The 24939-nt window shown below is 40.3% G+C and overlaps 1 protein-coding gene across 1 annotated transcript; it reads right to left on the reverse strand.

The window, feature by feature from the left end:
- lpar2b (lysophosphatidic acid receptor 2b) lies at positions 1–23731 on the reverse strand. The gene is given in 6 exon segments (NM_001320133.2): positions 1–433; positions 4534–4566; positions 7597–7850; positions 11390–11804; positions 13624–14044; positions 23542–23731. Coding segments are annotated over 5 exon segments (1110 nt in total). The 5' UTR covers positions 13936–14044; positions 23542–23731; the 3' UTR covers positions 1–337.
- Between the last annotated feature and the right edge of the window lie 1208 nt (positions 23732–24939).

Here is a 24939-nt window from a genome sequence, read left to right on the forward strand (position 1 = left end):
TATCAACAACATCACAACCTTTAATCAACAAAAACTACTGACAACTCCTTCAAATGACACACGAACAACACAGCAAAACCCTAACACACACACACACACACACACACACACACACACACACACACACACACACACACATCCAACATCATTTAAACATCATTAAAATGTAAATGTTGTGTATGTCTGTCACACAGGGGAGTGTTTAATCAGACGTCAGTCACACACACTTTCAAGTCAAGGTCTCCAAATCTTGGCCAGAAGCTGCTCCAGTAAAACTTGAATAAAATGAAGAGGATATTTACAGCTGACAGTCTGCCCGTGTGTCGGAGAGTGTGTTTCAGCTGTCGCTGGACTCCAGCATCTCCTTGTTCTCCTGAAGCACCAGCCGTCCTCCATTCTCCTGCTGCGCTCCTGCATCCCGAGCCCTGCGAGCCTGACACACACACACACACACACAACAGCTCTACCTTCAGTCTGAGAACAGGTCTCGGATCAGTCTGAACTGACCTCTGATAATTTGGTTCTTCAATCTAGCGTGTGATAAACTGATCTGGGATCAGCACTCATGTTTGTTGTGAATCTGCCCGTCCTCAATATCAGGATCAGCAGAGCAGCAATTGGCTGAAATCGAGATCGGTCACGTGATCAAATAAGATAATGTTCCCTTCGCTAAGCCACACCCAAAAACCGCCACACACCAATCGTGGCTTAGCAACCGTAGCTATGCGCAGGAGCTCCGTCAAGCTTGAGCGAGGGAAACAGGCCAAAGCGCTGTGCAGATGGATTGTGCAAATCTGATCCCCGGTCAGATATTATGAGCACTGCTCCATTTAGGCCATCGCAACAGCTGTAGGAGCAGCACAATACACTCAAATCTCCATCTGTTTCAGCTACCAATACTTGTATTACATGTCAACAGAACAGAGATGTGACTGTAATCTGAGCACTCGCGATCAATATACTTCACCCGCAGCTGTTTATCAGTCATGTATAAGCCTCATGTCCAGGTCAGATCTACAGTTCACTGATGTTTTCATCTGTCTTTTGGAGAGTAACAGTGCTTTCACACCAACAATTTCGCTTGGGAGTCTCGTTTGCCCAGTTAGCGTGGTTCGTTTAGCATATGTGAATCCAGCAATCGCGCTCAGATCCGCGCCAAAACAATTGGTCCAAGATCGCTGGAATGAGGTGGTCTCGGCTCGACTGAAACTCTGGAGCGGATCAATTGTAGTGAGAAAGCGATACGATCCGAGCCCGGCTATATCAGTGTTTTATAGATATGTAATAGGCATACGGCTATATGAAGAGAGAGTTATAAGTAGGGCAGCAGACATCCCAAGTCTCCCGGGAGTTTCCAGAGTCTCCTGCAAATGCACACAGACTCCCGGATGCCCACAAATGAGTGATAATCTGCCAGAAATCCCAGAGTCTCCCTACCAATCCTCAAATACGTCTCACACCCTTCTCACCCCTCTCCACCTCATCTCTCCTCGCTCTTCAGACACGTCACGTGCACCCTGTCAAACACCACCGAATACTGAGCAGGACTCTGCAAAAAATGCCCTAAGAGCAACAATGTAACAATTTTAATCCCTGTTTCAGTACAAATGCAGTCATTGGTGACGATGTTACAGCCGGTTAGTGTCTGCTCTTATTTTTGGTGTCTGATTATATTTGCTGGTAGGGTAAATCTATTTGTTCATTTCTGCTATTTACACTTTGATTTGCAAATCAGTTTATTTATTTAATCTACTTAACTGCAAATTAGAATACACTGTATAAAGAGCACACAAACACACTGACAGATATAGCTGCTGTTCACTGTCATGAGTGTAATATTCAGCACAGATCCCTCAGTTTCCCCTTTCTGGCTGCTCTTTCTATGAATGAATGATGTAGAAGCACTGGTCATGCGTGTTTCCTCGACAGTAATGCTGTATTTATTGCACAACATTAGTCTATCAGGCTTTCTGGCTAAAACAAGAGAAGTCATGGTTTAATTAGTGGTTGTTGGTTTATTTTTTACCGTCTCCTCTCCGGCTGTGCATGAACTCTGTTGAATGGTCAGCATAGGCTGTTGCTAGATCGGATATGGTTGTGGCCGGAAGTTAACCAGAATTATTTATATTATTTATTAAATTTCCCATTTACTGTATTTTATTAGCGTCTACCCCCACCCCATGCACACCGGCGCACGCACACTGTAATAGACGTGCCAGGCTCGAAAGCTTGACAGGCGTAACAACAGTAACTAAGGAGGGCGGGGCTTAGCGAAGGGTCAGTTCTAATAACCACAATAATAATTAGAGTGATGATTGAGGTGAAAACAGGCTGCTGGATGAGCTTTGAAGAACCAAACTATCCTGAACCATCAATAATCAAACACAGAGTTATCCACATGTGAAGAGCAGAGAAATCACACACACACACACACACACACACACACACACTGTGATTGAGGGGCTGTGTGTAAGAGAAAAGTGGTGTGTGTGTGTGCGCAAGTCTGAGACAGAAAATGTGTTTGTGCATGCAAAAGGTGTGTGTGTGCGAGAGAAAGAGATGTGTTTGTAAGTAAAGGTGTGTGTGTGTGTGTGTGTGCACATTTGTGTGTGCAGGAGAGGCTTGTGCATATGTGTGTTTGTGTGTGTGTGTGTTTTCCAGATAAAAATGTTCTGAATGCAGCGCACGCATGCACACACACACACACACACACCGCTTCACCAGACATGAGCTTTATTACCATCAGTGATCAACAGACGACACACACACACACACACACACACACACACACACACACATCTATTATTATCAAATTTAGACAGTGTGTGTGTGTGTGTGTGTGTGTGTGTGTGTGTGTGTGTGTCTTTATTAGTTATTAAAATTAAGGCGTCTGTTATAATCAGATGAAAGGGTTAATCAATCACAAACTGATCTGAAATGATTCATTATGGCAAAAGTTTATTGGGTCAATCATAATCTCAGACGAGCATCATTGAGTTTATCATAATGAGAAATGAACATCCTCCTCCTCCTACAGTCTGATGAACTCGTGCGTCTGCTCCACATCTACATGCACCCGCAGCTCACGGTACGCTTTACCACATCGGTTAGCCTCAGTTCATGCACTGCCACTCTACAACAACTGTGCAGATTCCCGGAGTTAGATCAGACGTTTCTGTTGTCCTCATCCCTGCTCAACCCCTGGGTTTGTTCTGTGATAACCACCGGCTGGATGTACATTATGGTGATTATTACACGGCTATTATTATTATAGAGTAGCAAGATGTGTGTGTGTGTGTGTGTGTGTGTGTGTGTGTGTGTGTGTGTGTATATATGTATATGTGTAATGTATGTATGTGTGTATATATATATATATATATATATATATATATATATATATATATATATATATATATATATATATATATATATATATATATATATATATATATATATAACAGTATAACATATATATATAACATATATATACACACACACATTTGCAGTCAGAATTATTTACCGCCTTTGATTTTTTAAAATTCTTTTAAAAATATTTTACAAATGATAAAGTTCACAGAAATGTTCACAGTATGTCTGATAATATTTTTTCTTCTGGAGAAAGTCTTAATTGTTTTATTTCAGCTAGAAATAAAGCAGTTTTTAATTTTTTAAACACCATTTTAAGGTCAATATTATTAGCCACTTTAAACTATATTTGTTTTTGGAAAATCTCCAGAACAAACCATCATTATACAATGACTTGCCTAATTACCCTAACCTGCTTAGTTAACCTAATTACCCCTTTTAAATGTCACTTTAAGCTGTATAGAAGTGTCTTGAAGAATATCTAGTCTAATATTATTTACTGTCATCATGACAAAGAGAAAATAAATCAGTTATTAGAGATGAGTTATTAACACTATTATGATTAGAGATGTGTTGGAGAAATCTGCTCTCTGTAACAGAAATTAGGGAAAAATAAACAAGTAGGCGAATAATTCTGACTTCAACTGTAAATATTTATATATATATATATGCATGTATTTATGCACATTGCACATTGATAGCTTATGCGCTAATTAGTGTTAACAATTGTGACCTAACAGTGATGCGCGCGCGCGCGTGTGTGTGTGTGTGTGTGTGTGTGTGTGTGTGTGTGTGTGTGTGTGTGTGTGTGTGTGTGTGTGTCTGAAATATGAGGCGCATTCGACACGGTTCATGAGACTGATCACAGATCAAACTTCAGATCACAGAAATTAAACCACAAAATCACAATAAAAGTAAAAAAAACTCATAAAAATCAGCAAACCCAGGGCATTCTGGACAGGGTTAAAGCGGGAGCCTGAGAATAACGCAGCGTGCTGTTAGTTACCGCAGCGCATGCCACTAGTGCAGTGGGTGTGTGTGTGTGACCCTGACGTGATCATGTGACCCACACCAGTGTTGACCAATCACCGAGCAGTTAGTGACGCAAAATCAGCCAATCAGGAGTGAGTAATGATGGAGTGATTAAAGAGGAGTAAAACTACATACGAGATACGACTCCTGCTGCACACGCCGTCTCCTCTGCACACACACACACACACACAGAGACGCATTAGACACACACACACACACACACACATTTGCTTAGCTGTCTAAATGAGGACGTTACACAGACATCTACTGATTTATTACATACACTATAAGTCATTCTGTGTAATATGACTGCTAAATAAACACTCCTATAAATCATTTTTACCATTTAAAACTAAAACACTGAGCTCTACACTTTATTATATAGCTGTTTTACACACCAGGACATTCCCAGAGGACGGGTAATGGAGAATCAGTCCAGTTTTGCTCAACTTTGGGTGCTAGCTTCAACCCAAAACAAAAGCTGAAGAGCACTCACTTACAGAGAAGACCAGCACCAGAACGAGGACTAGTTAAGCATCACTAACTAGCTGGAATGAACACACACACACACACACACACACACACACACACACACACACACACACACACACACACCAGATTTAAAGAGCAAATGTTAGAGAGACTAAATTAGTTCAGTTAGACACACACACACACACACACACACACACACACACACACACACACACACACACACACACACACACACACACACACACACACACACACACACACACAGGTCAGTCAATGTTAATGTTATCACAGCATACTTCATAACGGCAGCAACACAAAGGTTGTGGGTTCGGTTCCCTGCCAAAGCAAGAGCTGGTAATGTGTGCACAGTCAATGATACAAGCAGCAGCCAAATGCAGAGCTGAGAATGTGTGTGTGTGTGTGTGTGTGTGAGCTGTTAGTGGCTGAAGCAGAAGCTAAAATGCCCTTTAAATGGGAACCTATACAGAAATGTAGACTCAAACTAGTATTATATTACACACACCAGAACACTCGATTCCTGAAACACCACTGGAGAAAACACACACACACACACACACACACACACACACACACACACACACACACACACACACACACACACACACACACACACACACACACACACACACACACACACACACACACACACACACACACACACACACACACACACACACACACACACACACACACACACACACACACACACACACACACACACTGCTCCGTTCCTGAAAAATGACTCCAGAATATGAAGTGAAAGCCAGAACACACACACGAGCTCACACTGATATTTCAGATGGGTGAGGAGTGTTTCTGCTTATTTTTCACTCATCCTCATTTCCTGAGTTTTTGATCTTGTTTAAAGAGTTTAGATCATGTCTTCACTGTGATCATTGTTCAGGACACGGAGCTTCTCCAGAGTCATCAGGATCAGAATATCTGTGCTGTAAAAGACATGTGCCGGTACTCAACAACACTGAACATACACACAGGGCTGCTCAGGGATCAAGTGTGTTATTATTGGTGTATTACTGTTTTAAAGCACAGTCTGACTAATGAAATGTCCGACACTGCATGTGAAGTGCTGCTGGTCCACTAAAACAATCATCATCATCATCATTCTGGAGGTGAACTGACCCTTTAAACGGAGCTCTCAGCACTACTGACAAAGACGCCTCTGACCACAGTGTTGGAAAGAACACCTGCAGCCAATCAGCAGTGAGGGGCGTGTCTAACAAAAGGGCGGAGTCCTGCTGGCTGGTTTGGGAGACTTAATAAGGGGCGTGTCTAATGCTAGAGGGGTGGAGTCATGTTTATGGAGAGCAGTAAGGGGCGTGTCTAATGATAAACGGGTGGAGTCATACTGTTTTAGGGAAAGCAGTAAGGGGCGTGTCTAATGATAAAGAGGCAGTCTTGTTGGTTTATGGCAAGCCACAAGGGGCGTGTCTAATGATAGAGGGGTGGAGTCATACTGTTTTATGGAAGGCAGTAAGGGGCGTGTCTAATGATAGAGGGGTGGAGTCATACTGTTTTAGGGAAGGCAGTAAGGGGCGTGTCTAATGATAAAGAGGAGGTCATGTTGGTTTATGGCTAGCCACAAGGGGCGTGTCTAATAGAGGGGTGGAGTCATACTGTCTTAGGGAAGGCAGTAAGGGGCGTGTCTAATGATAAAGGGGCAGTCATGTTGGTTCATGGCTAGCCACAAGGGGCGTGTCTAATGATTGAGGGGTGGAGTCATACTGTTTTAGGGAGAGCTATAAGAGGCGTGTCTAATGATAGAGGGGTGGAGTCATACTGTTTTAGGGAGAGCTGTAAGAGGCGTGTCTAATGATACAGGGGTGGAGTCATACTGTTTTAGGGAGCGCTATAGGAGGCGTGTCTAATGATAGAGGGGTGGAGTCATACTGTTTTAGGAAGAGCTGTAAGAGGCGTGTCTAATAAAAGAGGGGTGGAGTCATACTGTTTTAGGGAGAGCTGTAAGAGGCGTGTCTAATGATAGAGGGCGGAGTCATGTTGGTTTATGGCTAGCTATAAGGGGGATATCTAATGATAGACATGCACCTGTAGCCAATCAGCATTAAGGGGCTTGTATAGTAATGATAGAGTCCTGATAGTTGGTTTGATAGTCAAAGGGTGTATCTAAAGATAGAGGGGCGGAGTCATGTTTTTTGAGTAGCCATAAGGGGTGTGTCTAATGAAAGAGACGGAGTTGAGTTGGTTTATGGGTAGCCATAAGGGGTGTGTCTAATGATAGACATGTGCACCTGTAGCCAATCAGCATTGAGAGGCATGTGTATTAATTATAGAGAGGTGGAGTCCTGATAGTTGGTGTGTCTAAATATAGAGGAGCAAAGATCTGTCGGTTAAAAGATAGCCAAAAGGGGTGTGTCTAATTAGAGGGGCGGAGTCTTGTTGGTTTTTAGATAACAAAGAGAGCCCTATCTAATGATAGAGTCCTGTTGGTTTATGGGTAGCAGTAAGGAGGCGTGTGAAGTAAATCTAGCTTATGTATAAAGGGGCGTGGCCTGTGGGGGTGTGGCCGTGGTCATCATCGCACCCTGACCGGCTGTTGTTTCCAGCACATGTCTATGGTCTGTGCTAGAGCGGGCGTTTGAGCGGCGGCCGGACGCTGTTCTGCTGCTGGCTAGTGCGTGGCGCTGTGGCGTCGCTGTCGGACAGTACCTCCTGCTCCAGGGTGTTGAAGCGCACGCCCGAGTGCTCCTCGCTCTGCTTGGACCGGCAGCACAGGCACAGGATCCGCTTGAAGGTGTCCCGCATGTCTTTGTCCCGGTACGAGTAGATGATGGGGTTCATTAAGGAGTTGCTCTCGGCCAGAACCAGGAAGAACTTCTCATAGGTCAGAACATCACAGGAGCGGCAGAGCCCGTCCAGCAGCAGCAGCACCATACCTGGAGTCCAGCACACCACGAAACAGCCTAAACACACACATACACACACAAACACCTCATATTTAATTCTATTTAATCCTTAACTTTTCTTTTTCTTGCACCAGAAATAATTATTTTTGAACCATTCCATAAATAAAAAATGTGCAAAAATCATTAGAGTGATATGGAGCTGTAATGCGCACTAAACCTGCCGGAACTACTTTAGCTGTGCCTTTATCTGACAATAACCAAACCCCTGAGAGTGACCATCAGCCAATCAGAGTCCAGCATTCAGCAGAGCTGCGCCGTTATAGGAGTAAACATTTATTTAGTGCTGAACTGTGCCTTTAACATGTTTTGGCACTGAAGAGTTGCTTTCATATTGTTAATGACGTGTGTAATGATGTAGTAACTTGCTGCAGCCGTGTCAACAGCATGTCAAAACCTGTTAACTCTTCAAGGCCTGTGCTAAACATGCTCGCAACTTGTTAAAACACGACAGAAATGTGGACAAACATGTTAGCACTGCGTCTACTGAAGGATCTGTTTCTCTGGAAGTGTGTGTGTGTGTGTGTGTGTGCGTGTGTAAATATGAAATCAAGCTGTGTGCTTGAGTGTGTGTGCGAGACTGCTGTTTGACAAATGTATGACTGGTGTGTATGGAGTCTGTTGCTCATTAACATAATATGTTAATTATCTTAAGTTTGGGGGTTGCCCAAACTTTTTCGTATGAAGAGCCAAAAACTAAACATCATTGAGAGCCGTGGGCCGAAAATACAGTTGAAAGTTGACGTTTTTTATGCACTGTTTAAAAAGTACAACTTTCTGTCATAACTTATAGCAATAAACACATCAGGTTTATAACACAGAGGAGTTCAGTGGTGAATAACTGGCAGAACCTGGCTTTTCTCTGCATCATCCTCTATCCGTCAGGAGACCGCAGGTACATTGTAAACCACATTACAGCATTTAAATCTAAACATTTAATCTCGGTTAGCCGTGTTTTTTGTAGTTAAACAATAAAATAAATCTCTAAACCATCGCATCGTTCTCCTCTCAGATGGGATGGTGGGCACATCAAAGCTTATCATGGAGCATCTGTGACCTGCGGGTCTTAGTTTGGGCATCTCTGTTATAAATAAATGAAAACAGGCTAAAGTGCTAATGAAATCACTGTAAAGCCTTTATTACTCTTACTTTATCATGTGATGCTAAGCCAAGTCAATTGCAGCCATTTTGGATGATAAATCTAATAACTAAATGTTGTGTTTTACAGTAATATTGAATAATGAGGCAGTACTGTACAGTGGCACCTGTTAATCTTTATAAATCATCTGCAATTAAATCTGCTGATTAATAAACATTAATATATCGCTTTATTACATATTAGAATATTATTACCACAACTAGAAAAACTGCTCAGCGTACGAGTGTTCATGTGGGTCAGCGTGTGTGTGTGTGTGTGTGTATGTGTGTGTGGGTTTTCTCTCGCGGTGCAGAAGCACTCCTACACTTATAGATCAACAATAATGAAACTTATGCAAATGAGCTGCTGATCATGTGACTCTGAAGAGGCGTGTCCTTCAGCTGAGAGGAAGAGACAGCCAAAAAGCCAAAAAGAGATATGTGTGTGTGTGTGTGTGATATATCTCCTGTCTTTACACATTAGGAGTTTGCATGAACTTTATCAGTTTGTGTGTGTGTGTGTGTGTGTGTGTGTGTGTGTGTGTGTGTGTGTGTCTTCAGTGCATGTCTGCGAGTGTGTAGTGTTTGTGTGAGGTAGTGTTGTTTGTGTTTTTGTGTGCGAGTGTGTGTGTTTGTGTCTGCATCATATGAAATGGAAGTGCACGCAAAAAGTGGGTCAAAGTGGGTCATAGTGCAAGTGTGTGTGTGTGTGTGTGTAAGCAGGCGTGACGTTTAGCTCTCTGTCAGGACATGAACACACACACACACACACACACACACACACACACACACACACACACACACACACACACACACACACACACACACACACACACTATCTCTATCTCTGACACAGAAAGAGAAACACGCAGGTCCGGTTAGACGAGTACAGACAGGCGCAGCTCCGCCGCCACCGTTTATCATCATCACTGTGTGTGTGTGTGTGTGTGTGTGTGTGTATGTTATCTACTATTATCCACACCGCTGAGAGTCACAAAGACTCCAAGCAGCACCTTCATGTGTTTTCAGCTGTCTGAATTAGATGTGACAACTTAAAATGAGCATAATCTGAGGCTGCGTCTCAACTCACACACTTCCCTACTGTATAGTGTGTGAAGAACAGTCTGTGAGTGAGTAGTGTCTGAAATCACAGTATTGTAGAAACAGTACGCGAGAAGTTCCCGTTTGCCCTACTACTTCCGGCAAAATTCTGAAGTGCGCATCTGATGAACGCTACGCTATCCCATAATGCACCATGAGAAAATTCAAGAATCTGAGTGAAACAAAGCCACTGACAGGGGTAGATTTACACTATATACACACACTACGTAGAACACACTTTTTGTTGTGTATTAAACTCAAACTCTACTGTAGTGCATACTCTAGTAGTAGGAGATTTCAGATATAACTGAATCTGCAGTTTATCTTCCGGCCACTGGGGGGCTGCTCCAACACGGAGCACATTTCCATTGACTTTAATGCTAAAATGTGCAACTGTACAGCAAAAAAACAAAGCATGTTACATTTTTTTCGGAGGGTGTATATAGCTAATATTACTCTTCACAACAACTGGGAGGGGTTGAATTTTTTAACTCATCTGTTTCATTTTTAATTAAGGGGGCGTGGCCACGAGAGTGATAGCCACGTCTGCTGCTCGCCGTCACATCACCTCCGCTTATTCAAGCTGCTGCACTCAGCTGATAGATATATTGTATTATAGTTTTGTTTTTTGTGGCTTATAGTCAATTGCCTTTTGTAATTATTTTTTTACAGTTATCAGATAATACGGCATGCTATGCCACATAACTTATAACATGTGCTCACTATTATTTTTATTTTTTTTGTACCAATTTGCTTCAGTATTAAGAATTGTGAAATTTAACGATCCTTGGAGGTGCGATAGAAACCTTACAGGTCCACACAGAATCTGCGCACATTTAGTCTGTGTTTACTTGTGTAAATATTTGTAAATTTAAATTTATTCAGTTTTTAAATTAATTTCGCTAATATTATGGTAACATAATAATAATAATATTAAAACGTTTATAAAGTAATATTTCTGTCTTTCAGTAAATTTATTATTTGAGAGACTTGCTTTGTTTACCAAATAACTGGATCTAATTGGATTTGCATTGTAAACATTAAATAAAGATTACATTTTTATTATTTTATATATTAAGTTTTTAGTTATGATACTCCTAAAATCATTCCGCATAAATCCGCAGATTTTTAAAAACATTTTTGGGCAGAAATAGCAAGAAATGTCTGCAGATTCTGTCTGGATATGACTCAATAATCATTTTTATCTCGATTAATGTTTTTCGTAATTACTGAATCTAAAATGGAAGCTGAATCTAGATGACCCGCACAGCCCTACGCAGCATCACTAGCGACAGTCTTACCGAGGATCATGACGACGGTCTTCATCAGGTTGACCACCGTCTCCTTGTGTTTGACCTGCGAGGTGTGCTGGCTCATGCGCTGGCTCTTGCGCCGCACGTAAATGAAGATGCGCGTGTAGACGGCCACCATCACGGTGAAGGTCAGCAGGTTGATGGCGGCCCAGAACACCAGATAGCTGCGGCTGTAGAGCGGCGCCATTGTGGAGCAGTTCCCGATGTCACACATGCAGTTCCAGCCCATAGCGGGCACCAGACCCATGATGATGGCCACTGTCCAGATGCCCAGGATCAGCAGCACCACCCGGTGGTTGGTCATCTTACTGTGCAGCTGCATGGTGAAGATGGTCTGGTGGCGCTCCAGCGCGATGGCCATCAGGTTAAAGACGGACGCCGTCAAGCTGGTGTCGATTAGACCCTGAACACCACAGAAGAAGAGCAGAGTCAACAACACTAGCATAGCATCAGCTGGTTTGTCTATGAGCTGACATTCGAGTGATACGCTGATGAATTTTGGATTTTAAATCACTTCATAACCGAAACACATCTTTGTAGATGAAAGAGCCAGGTTCTCGGTAACCTTAAGACAAGCTCGATGCATCAGAAACGAATGTGGATTTCAATTACTTCTCGATTAATCGTCCAGCCCTAACATACAGATCGCTTTATTCTCCTGTAAATAAGGTTTAATAACAATAACCATGAAATCTCACAATTCTTAATGCTGAAGAAGAACAGGACAAAGTAAAAGACTAACAAGACCACCTCAAAACTGTAGAAATATGAACACACTTTAAGCATCTTATGAGCAGGTCTTGCCCAGAATGCTTTGCAGGAAACAGGAAGCATGCAGCACTTCCTGTCTGTCAACCGCACTGATTTCGGCTGTGTCTGACAGGACGAACAGCAGCCCTCACTCCTCTTTATCTAGTCTTCATGGTTCTTCCTGATTTTCCAAAACAACTGAAGGAAATAAAAACTGCAGAGATCTGGAGTGTTGAAGCTCACTGGACCTACACACACTCACTGTTAATCTGCTGATGTAGGAGCGGCTCGGACTCCAGCTTTACAGTCCAACACACAGTCTGCTAAACAGAGGGTGTTATTTGACAATACTCCGTTTATTTTGTACTATTTAAATCACAAGAAGCTTTCAGTCTTAGTCACATTTTATTCTGCTGGATGAACAGTAAACTGCACAATATAATCACAAAATTATCATTACTATCTCTAACAGCGTACGCAACACACACACACACACACACACACACATCACAGACGTGTGTGATAAAATACATTTATTTTATGCTTTGGTCGTTCATCTAAATTTGACCAATCAGATGGGGCCATGCTATATTTAGCTCCGCCTCCATAGTAACTACTGTTCTGCTATTGGCTGGTGCAGCTCAATGCTGTAGAAAATAAACACTACTGGCAGGACAATGACAACAGCCAATCAGAGTCAGAATATCTGCATATCAGGTCTACACTCAGCTATAGTGTTTTAAAGACTACATGTTTGCAGTTTTTTAGTCTGAATTAAAGTTATTATTATCGGAAATTAATTTTTATCTGTTTATTGCAGTATCATTACATAATAAATGGTTTAAAGGACACCTATTCTGCTCCCTTGTGCAAGATGTATAATGCGTCTCTGCTGTGTCTTCAGTGTGTGTGTGTGTGTGTGTGTGTGTGTGTGTGAGTTTGAGCTGAGCACGCAGATAATGTTCTCCAGCTCTCTGAAACGGACCCTTTCAGGCTTTGATGCTAATTGTGGTGTTTTGGCGACTGTCGCTTTAAATGCAAATGAGATTGTGCTCTTTTCAAAAGAGGGCGGAGCTACAGACGCTAGTGTGTCAGTCTATGTTGCTCCTGTCTCTGTTCATCTAGAACTCCACATCTATAATCCTCTTAGTCTATGCTGACATCATCTTCAGCAGCTCAAACACTCTAATGGCTAATGGACAGACAGCTGCTTCTCACTCAGGCCTGCTGGACATGCTAATGAGATGGAGAGATGATGGGCACTAGTGGGCGGGGCTTTCCCCCTCTGATGACACGTACAAAGGGAGAATGTCAATCCCAGTGTTTCTGCATCAAGTCTGATCAGAACAAACACAGTTCAGTACTGCTGAGCACTAGAGGTGCTGGAGATACTCACACACTGACAATTTTTTTTGCATAATTGGTGTACTTAAACATAATAAAAATGCACACAGACACACTCAGAGTCGTACCTGCCGCACGAACCACTGGTATGTGGTGAGCTTGGCGGTCCAGGGCCCGGTGTGGAACATCAGATACATGTAGGACGTCCCGGCGAACAGATCTGCCGCCGCCAGGTTCCCCAGCAGGTAATAAATGGGGTAGTGAAAGCGGCGGTTCATGAAGATGGCCGCCATCACCAGGATGTTGGTGAAGATGACAAAAACACTGACCAGCAGCCCCATACCCACCACCGCCTTCGCTTTAGTCCCCCACGTATCGCTGATGTTCTTATGGCTGATGCTGTAGAAGAAAACCACGGTCTCGTTGTTGTAGCAAACCATGGTGGAGGAGAGGCGTCTGATTGGCTGAGCTGAAGGGGTCAGGGCTTCACGTCTCAGAGGTCAGTGATTGGATATGGAGTCTCGAGTCTGCTGGATCCCTCAGTCTGACCTACAAGGAGAATATCACACGTGGATTAATCACTGCTATTGAGCTTATTTCACACTATTAAATATCACAAGAACCCGTCCAGGTCATGTCATGAGAAAAGACATAATTATTCGCACACTTTTTCAGCATTAAGATATGTTTTATTATTTTAAAGGCTTAATAAATTGGTCCATATTGGCTTGAAATGTAAACATCGGCAACGGCATGATATGGAATGTTGTGCTGATATAGAAAATACATCAATATAGGATTTATCTGTGTCATAATATCTCACGACTGATCAAATTTAAAAATAGTAGAACCTACAGCTTACGGGGAGTGAAATGAAAAAATAAATAAATAAAAAGTTTAGGAGTGCTGCTTTTTTAATTATGACAAAAATCCATGCAATCAATCTGGCCAATCACAGACAGGCAAACAGCAGCTCCAGCTCATCTCGACCAATCACAGACAGGCAAACAGCAGCTCTAGTGCATCTCCGCCAATTACAGACAGGCAAACAGCAGCTCCAGCTCATCTCGACCAATCACAGACAGGCAAACAGCAGCTCCAGCTCATCTCGACCAATCACAGACAGGCAAACAGCAGCTCTAGTGCATCTCCGCCAATTACAGACAGGCAAACAGCAGCTCCAGCTCATCTCGACCAATCACAGACAGGCAAACAGCAGCTCTAGTGCATCTCCGCCAATCACAGACAGGCAAACAGCAGCTCCAGCTCATCTCGACCAATCACAGACAGGCAAACAGCAGCTCTAGTGCATCTCCGCCAATCACAGACAGGCAAAGAGCAGCTCCAGCTCATCTCGACCAATCACAGACAGGCAAACAGCACCTCTAGTGCATCTCGACCAATCACAGACAGGCAAACAGCAGCTCCAGTGCATCTCAACCAATCACAGACAGGCAAACAGCAGCTCCAGCTCATCTCGACCAATCACAGACAGGCAAACAGCAGCTCTAGTGCATCTCGACCAATCACAGACAGGCAAACAGCAGCTCTAGTGCATCTCGACCAATCACAGACAGGCAAACAGCAGCTCCAGCTCATCTCGACCAATCACAGACAGGCAAACAGCACCTCTAGTGCATCTCAACCAATCACAGACAGGCAAACAGCAGGTCTAGTGCATCTCGACCAATCACAGACAGGCAAACAGCAGCTCCAGTGCATGTCAACCAATCACAGACAGGCAAACAGCAGCTCCAGCTCATCTCGACCAATCACAGACAGGCAAACAGCAGCTCCAGCTCATCTCGACCAATCACAGACAGGCAAACAGCAGCTCTAGTGCATCTCGACCAATCACAGACAGGCAAACAGCAGCTCCAGCTCATCTCCACCAATCACAGACAGGCAAACAGCAGGTCTAGTGCATCTCAACCAATCACAGACAGGCAAACAGCAGCTCTAGTGCATCTCGACCAATCACAGACAGGCAAACAGCAGCTCCAGCTCATCTCAACCAATCACAGACAGGCAAACAGCAGCTCTAGTGCATCTCGACCAATCACAGACAGGCAAACAGCAGCTCCAGCTCATCTCGACCAATCACAAAGAGGCAAACAGCAGCTCCAGCTCATCTCAACCAATCACAGACAGGCAAACAGCAGCTCCAGCTCATCTCAACCAATCACAGACAGGCAAACAGCAGCTCTAGTGCATCTCGACCAATCACAGACAGGCAAACAGCAGCTCCAGTGCATCTCAACCAATCACAGGCAGGCAAACAGCAGCTCCAGCTCATCTCGACCAATCACAGACAGGCAAACAGCAGCTCTAGTGCATCTCGACCAATCACAGACAGGCAAACAGCAGCTCTAGTGCATCTCAACCAATCACAGCCTGACGAGCAGCTCATCTGCAAGCTGACTGGACGACACAGCTGTTAATCATCCCGGAAATGAGACATTAGAGCAGTAACTCCACCCAAACGCAGATTATCATCAGTCTTGTGTTGCAATCATGCATGAGTCGAGACAACTGCTCAAAGCCTCTGAGACAACACAACAGCAGCACAAACCAACAACACCCTCAATCTGTCTGCTATACTTCATGTTTTCATTATAAAGATGACTATTAACAGCCACTAAAAACAAAGTTTAACAATAGTTTATTAGAATAGTCAATATATATATATATATATATTTATATATTTTTATATATATATATATATATATATATATATATATATATATATATATATATATATATATATATATATATATATATATATATATATATATATATATATATATATATATATATATATATATATTTATATATATATATATATATATATATATATATATATATATATATATATATATATATATATATATATTTATATATAAATATATATATATATATATATATATATATATATTTATATATATATATATATTTATATATATTTATATATAAATATATATATATATATATATATATATATATATATTTATATATATATATATATTTATATATATATATATATATATATATATATATATATATATATATATTTATATATATATATATATATATATATAAATATATATATATATATATATATATATATATATATATATATATATATATATATATAAATATATATATATATATAAATATATATATATATATATATATATATATATATATATATATATATATATATATTATATATATATATATATATATATATATATATATATATATATATATATATATATATATATATATATATATTTATATATATATATATATATATATTTATATATATATATATATATATATATATATATATATATATATATATATATATATATATATATATATATATATATTTAATTTGTCCCATTTAACTTTTTAATAATAATTCTACATTTCTTTGATAAGCAGAGCTCAGACTGAACATGTGGTCTAATCTGGATATAAATTTAACGTTGAATAAAAATGAAGATTTCATTCATATTAGATCAATTAATTAGACTAACGTCATTAAATAATGAATTATTCATGCATCGAATACACTTTCAGTGCGTATAAAACCACGTTACACAACTTTATTTAACGCAAGCGCTAAAGCACAGTCACTGATGTAGAAATGCTGCCAGCTTCCTGGACTACCTTCATGACGAACAAGTTACTACAAGCTAAAACACTATAAAACACAAGCAAACAGCTGTGTGACTATTTAAAGACCGAAACAACTCTGAACAAAACTTCTGTGAATATCCTGAAAGCAAAACAATCTCATTAGAACACACTTGAAGGGTCAGTTCCCACAAAAATGACATTTACTTACGGTTTACCCTCCATTACACGGTAATAATCCTTATTTCTTGCTTCTGTTGAACAGTACACTGTGAAACACTATGGAGGTCAGTAGTTACAGGCTTGTAACATTCTTCAAAATATCTCCTTCAGTGTTCAACAGAATACAGACACTCATAAAGGTTTGTAAGTGAGCAATTAAGTGAAGGATGAGTAAATAATAATGACAGAATCTGCATGTATTGCTGAACTGTCTCTTTAAGAGAGGAATACATTCACTCGTTTCCTTCAGCTTAGTCACTTATTCATCAGGGGTCGCCACAGCAGAATGAACTGACAACTATTTTAGCACGTTTTACACAGTGGATGCCCTTCCAGCTGCAACCCAGTACTGGGAAACACCCAAAACACAGACACACTCATACACTACGGCCAGTGTAGTTGATCAGTTCCCCTATAGCGCATGTGTTTGGACTGTGGGGGAAACCAGAGCACCCGGAGGAAACCCACACCAACACAGGGAGAACATGCAAACTCCACACAGAAACACCAACTGACCCAGCCGAGACTCAAACTAGCAGCCTTCAAGCTGTGAGGCCACACTGAGGAATGCAGTGGATAGTCAACTGATTTGCTTCTATAATGCTTTCCACAATACTGATCTGTGTGTCAGTGTGTGATGGTGAGATCTGGTATTTACACCACACACACGCACGCTTATTTATATACCGCAATAGACACGTCAGCTAGCTGTGACTGACAGTAGAGCAGCGCAGCTTCACCACAGTTCAGTCCTAATCAAACACAGCTCGGCTCTACTGAAGAGCAGATGCAGAGGAGCCACAGTGAACACTCGACTCGGGTTTACTTGAACAGCTCTTTCACAATCATCATCCTCCCACGATCTGGATATGAGAAAATTATGTAGCTTCAACAAAGAAGAATGATATTTTTCACAACATTTGAAGCGGATCATATAAGGAATGGGTGCTGTTGAACAGTTTTAGGACATCTTTGAATCACTGTCTATTATTAAGTATCTGTAATAAATCTACCTGTTCAGTTTGGCTTTTCAATATTACATTATTGTTATATTAGTGTTGTTGATTGCTTTATTTCTCTCCATGTTCTGATAATTGTCTCTATATCTTCCTCAGGCCCGGATTAAGAACTCAGGGGCCCCTGGGCACATTGTCTTGTAAGGCCCCCTACCTGGCCGCACCCCTATAGTTGAATTAAAAAAATAAGAATAATACATTAATTTTTTAAATATAATGAATCTATAATTTGTTGCCCACATATTCAAATAATTATATAAAGTACATATGTATTTATAGTCTACAAAGATTTAACTTATTTTTCAAAGTATTGAATAAAAATACTAATAAAACTAGTATTTATAAAACTATAATATATATATATATATATATATATATATATATATATATATATATATATATATATATATATATATATATATATATATATATATATATTAAAATGGTATTTTAATGTATTGCTTTTACAAACTTATAAAGCATAATATTGGCATGGCATATAACACACAATGCTTCTCTAATCCAGTTCTATGAATCGGAGTCTTTCATAATACACACACTTATTAATGATTTACTGTTTCTCTCCTATTTTCCCTGTATTTTCTCTACTCTTCTCGTGATGAAGACTTAAACCTAAAAGTATCCGAAATCACACACACTATACCTCTTCTCTCACGTCTCTCCTCTTCAGGGCCATTCTCTCTCTCTCTCCCTCTCTCTCTCCTTTTCTGTCTGTCTCTCACACGATGAATCCAGTCCGCGCTGCGCTGCCGTTAGCCTCCTCCGCCTGGTTAATGCTAGCTACCTATTTAATGTTACCATAACGTCTTCTTCTGTACCCTCATTCTCCTGATCACGGGTCTGTTTAAAGATGGTGTGTATGGAAAATGCCTCAATAAAGATGCCTCCTCTCCTCTTTCTCTCGCATTTGCTAAATCCACTTGTCCACTCATTTTTGATCTATGACTATAATACTAAATACTAACGCTACACTACAGTCCGCTCAGTTTAGTGCGGGTTATTACAAAACTGACGTTTCCATGCTTGACCAATTACAGCATTCTGTTTAGTTAAAGAAAGAAAGGCAATTTAAATATAATAATAATATTAATATGTAACAGCTATTTTTTTCAGAGGAAATACAGTTGTCTGAGCAATATAGTTTTTGCAGAGAGGGAGGCAGCTATAATAAGGCTAAACATTATGAAATACCCACGAGACACTTGTGACTTTATATCACATTTGCATTATTTAAAAAAAATGTTTCCTTCTTGTTAAAAATAAATATATTTCCAATCTGATAATCTGATGGTAATGGGGAGAAAAAAAAAGTAGCACGAGTTCAGCTGATGGTGGATTCGAACCAAGTTTATGATTAATCGCGTCAAAAGAGGGTGCTGTGCGCTTTATGATGTGCGCCACTGAGCTCTTTACTCATATTGTCTCTATCAATCAGGCATCGATGGACGTAAACCCTGAATAGCTTATTCCAACTAGGTGCGCTATTTGCAATTAGCCTAAAAAGACACTCCGAAATAGTCTTTTTTTCTCCCCCCTCGCAGGGGCCCCTAGTGCGCATGGGGCCCCTGGGCCATTGGTTAATCCGGCCCTGATCTTCCTCCGTCTTGGGTACAGCGCTTTGGTCAGTCTTGTGTCTGTCTCTAAATGTGCTTTATAAATATAATACAATATGAGATTCTGACGGGATGATAAGCTTGGACAAAAGTATCAGGGATTCACGGTATCTCGGTTTTGTGTTTACAGCTGTTGAATATACTCTTTATAAATGTCTGAGTAAAAAACAAAAACTTTTCCCCCTTTGAAAACTAAATATTCTATTTTTTGAAAGATTTTTAGTATTTTGCAGCAGTGAGCATGTCAGACTGAATAACTGAAATGAGTCAATATCTTCTGCTGTCTTCATTAGTTTCAGAAACACTGATTCCTTTACAAGTTAACACGCATCTTCAGATATGTTTCTGCTGGAGATACTGCTGTCCTAAAAACAAACAAAAAAAGTAAATAAAAAATCATACTCATACCCCAGGAACGGTTTTGCAGAAAATGTTTTAAAACCAGGACTTTTCATTAATCGCTAATCGCAATGTTTGAAATCGTGATTGCGGGTGGATTTCGATTAATCGCACAGTCCTACCCTTAATACTGTTAGAGCCTTGAGAAATCAATAAAGCACCGTCTACTTCATTTGTGTGTGTTGCTCCTAATGTAATCAATTATGCTTGTGTCTTTTTATTTCATGCGTAAACACTCCAGATCAATGTAAAATTAAGATCTCAGGAAATTATATCCAAATCAAAATTATATAAATCACAGAAACACAAAACATGGCAGTGTCAGATTAACCAATATCACACAATCCTGTCCGGCTCACCCATGTCCAGCTAATTTAAACCAAATGGACACCAGAAACTATAAACTCTGCTGCTTAACAAAGACTAGCTGTGTTTATTTATACAGTGAAGACTACGCAGAGTTATTGAGCATACGATTATTGAATTTCTGTCTCTCAATACTGTTAGACACCACAGAAAACCCTTCACTCAGTTCTTATATTTGTTCTGCTGTTTTCATCTGTGCTTTACTTCACTTTATTTTCTATATTTCTGTGCAATTTTATGCAGATGCGCTCATTAAAAAAATTAAAATATAAATCACACAATTAAAATGAATAGTCATCTTGTGTAATTATGCTTGTATTGCTTGAATTAGGGCTGCACCATATTGGACAAATCTGACATTGTGATATTTTGCTGTGCTGCGATATGAATATAATTGGATTTGATGATTTGAACAGCTCTATTTGGAAAGATCATGGATTCAGATTGACTGAGATGAGCAAGTCTTTTTCTATCCAGTGAATCTGCATCAATTACCAGCAAAAATTAATAAATGAACAGTAGACAGTATTCAAGTAGAGCAAACGAACAATCGAATGTAAAACAGCACAGACATCAGTGTGGAAATAATGAATAATACTGATAGTTAATCACTTCATTATTGAGTGATCTTTAATGAACAGTCTGATCCTGCGATGTGACACACACACTGCGATATCGATGCTCAAACAATACATTGTTCAGCCCTACAACATATACTCGAGATATGTTGTCTCTAGTGTACAGGGTGGGCAGTATATAAACACAGTTAAGCTGCAGTTATACAGCGCCCTTCTCTAATAATAATAAAAACAGCGTCAAAGGGAAGTTTCAACACCGACCATAAAAACCAAATCAGTCCCCAAAGCGGAGGCGTGTGTGAGAGACTGAGCGAGAAGCAAGAGTGTGTGTGTGTGTGTGTGTGTGAGCTCTACATACAGCATATATACAGACACACGGGAGATTTACTGATGTGGCCATTCTGAGCATCTCCAGACAGCTTTAATGTGTTTATTGTTCTGATAATCACTCAAACTTAATTTTCTACATTATTATCTTTAACCCATGAGTGCTGCTGGATCGGTTTCCTCCGCTCTGGGCTGATACTGAGACTTAATTTGTCCTCATCGTTCTCTGTGTTTCAGCAGGTGTGATGATTTCTGCTGATTAATCTTATTTTGACTCATATTCTGCTCCATTGACTTCATTATATCACACGTGTTGACTGAAGAGCCGTGACAGCAGATCATCATGCCTTACTGACTGACTGATGCTGGATTACCCTGCTGCAGTTAATGACAATCTGACATTATTACTGTTGAGAAACAATATACAGACAGACACACACACACACACACACACACACACACACACACACACACACACACACACACACTTTAGTTCTGTATGTGATTAGTTGTGATCAGCCATTTAACAGCACTAAACTGAAGCTCAACATGAAGCTAAAGCTGTTTCACAGTAAACATCCTTCAGCAGATTTCACACTTCTGAACAAGAGTTTCCACCAACACACACACACACACACACACACACACACACACACACACACACACACACACACACACACACACACACACACACACACTGTGAAAAACAAAGTTATGGTGGCCTTCTGTGAGTGTGAATGAGCAAGTGAGTGAGTGAGTTTGTGTGTGTAAATGAGTGATATAATCAACTAATATGCAAATGTTTATAAGGTTTATGTTAAATACAGATTTATAAAGTCATATTGTCTGTTATTAGAGATATTATATGAGAGATTTGCTTCGTTTACTAAACCTGTGAATCTACTTAAATTTGCATTTTTGCAAAAAAAACACACACACACACACACACACACACACACACACACACACACATATATATATATATATATATATATATATATATATATATATATATATATATATATATATATATATATATATATGTGTGTATGTATGTATTTATGTTTTAAAGTTTTCAGTTCCCAAAATCATTCCTGATAAAGACATTTAATTATAATTTTAAACAAAATTCTGTGTAGAAATGGCAAATTTCTGGCCCTGCTTAGTTTTAAATCTATTATATGTTATGTTATTTTCTTGTATTTATATATCTAAAACTCTTGGTGTTGTAATTCTCCATAATTTACATTCTCATTAATATTATTGGTGTTTTTTAAGGTCACAGGCAGCTGTTGAAGTGTTTTACTGTATAGCGTACTGTGTATGAGACCAACAATATTTCTATTTTATTTATAAGAGCAACACACTCATAAACCGGTGATAAACGCCCACAGCAGATCTCTGCAACTCCTAAAGCGAAACAACACTCAGCTGATGAGCGGCTGCGGCCGTCGTGCTTCAACCACTGCAGTGAACACAGGTAGAGAAATAAAGTCTTGAGTGTGTTCTCATTCTCAAGGCTGAGCTGTGTGAGGAAGCGCCCGGGTTTATGGTCATAGGTGTGAATTGTAAAAGTGTGTGTGTGAGAGTGTGTGTGTGTGTGTGTGCGCGCGCGTATAAGTGTGTGAGTAAGTTAAGATCAGGAACAGCAGTATTCTGGGTGCGTCGCGCGAACACTCACTAAACACACCTCAACTACACACAACACACAGCAAACACACACAACACACCGAGAAACACTCGTTGCTCCTCCGCGACTCAACTAAGAAAAGTTTAGAGTCGTAAATCTGTGGAATGCGCGCGAAACTATGCGCGCGGAACTCCTCGGTTTTCGTGTCAGGAATGAAAGCATCAGTACTCACGGTCACGCTTGCGGTCTCCGGTGCTCCACGCCGCCGGTCTGCTCACTCCGCCCTCAGGGAATCGAGTCTCATGTCCGGTTTCGCTCGGTTCTTTTCGGTTCTCCGCCGCCGTGATCGCGGGAGCGCTCTACGCTGTTGCTCGTGTGCGCGCACTCACCTGTGTGCAGCTGCTGGGGGAGGGGTGTGGAGTGTGGGCGGGGCGGGGCAAACGCGCCCCTCAAGACGCCTCTGATTGGACGCAGGTGACTCGACTGTCCAATGAGCGGAGATGTTTTGTTAGTTACTTTCTTTAAATGAATTATTAATGTTGATATTATTATTGAATGTCCTCTTCGCTCCATATTTCTTTATTACCCGTTATGTCTATCTCTAGATTGTTTTAAGTACTCTGCAGTAAATGCTGGGTAGTTACCACACTGATTTATCTTTCCTACTTTAAATGTTCAAATAATTTTTTTGTTTGTTTGTAATTTTAAACAAATATTTGTCATTGGTGGAATATTTAATAGATGTTAATAGTGTGTCACGTGATGCTTCAGTCCTCATATTCTGCATCGCCGCTGCATAGCAACAGTTCCTCTGCCCGCTGTTTCTGTTAAACTGTCAACAATATTCTGGATGAAGAGAAAGATCATGTATTTAAAATAAATATCGAAATATAAACATTTATTTACATGTTTGAACAGTTTAATGTGGTATTTATATAAACTGTTCAGTGAATATTGCTCAACAAAGTACTTTACCGTCAGGCCTCTGTGGACTGGGCTTGATGAATGACCGTGTGTCTGAGCTCATCTCACTGACTGACGACGCCATGATGACCTGCTGAAACTCCACTAATGCTCCTGTTTCTTATATTTAATGTTCATTATTGGCCTGTCATCATCACTTATATGCGCTATTCTCTTATTTTTATGCTTAAATTATTACAGAAACATTTAAATGTGGAATATTTCGATTTTATATTCTATAATTTATACTAATTATACCCTCTACAAATGTTGGTCAACAGATGGAGTGTACTGATGCATCAGCCCGAGGGTGTGTGTGTGTGCGTGTTTCATTCACTCATCATATATTGTTCATGAGTAATGTTCTCATATTTTAATTACTACTTTATTTCAAACAGAAAAACACTTTATGCTGTGTGTGTGTGTGTTGATGTCATATGGAGCTGTTTACAATCATCTGGTACAGATTTGTGGAGGAGGATGAAATATCACTCCACCCAAACCCACTCTCTCTCTCTCACACACACACACACAAAGATTATGCTAATGTTTGGTTAGACACACATTAACATACATATAGGTGTGTGTGTGTGTGTGTGTGTGTGTGTGTGAATGAAAAGTGTGAATGTGTCTCATTTACATTGACGAGTGTTTTTAAGTATGAGCG

Source organism: Danio rerio, chromosome 1, assembly GCF_052040795.2.
Source record: "Danio rerio strain M-AB ecotype USA chromosome 1, GRCz13ab, whole genome shotgun sequence".
NCBI lineage: Eukaryota > Metazoa > Chordata > Actinopteri > Cypriniformes > Danionidae > Danio > Danio rerio.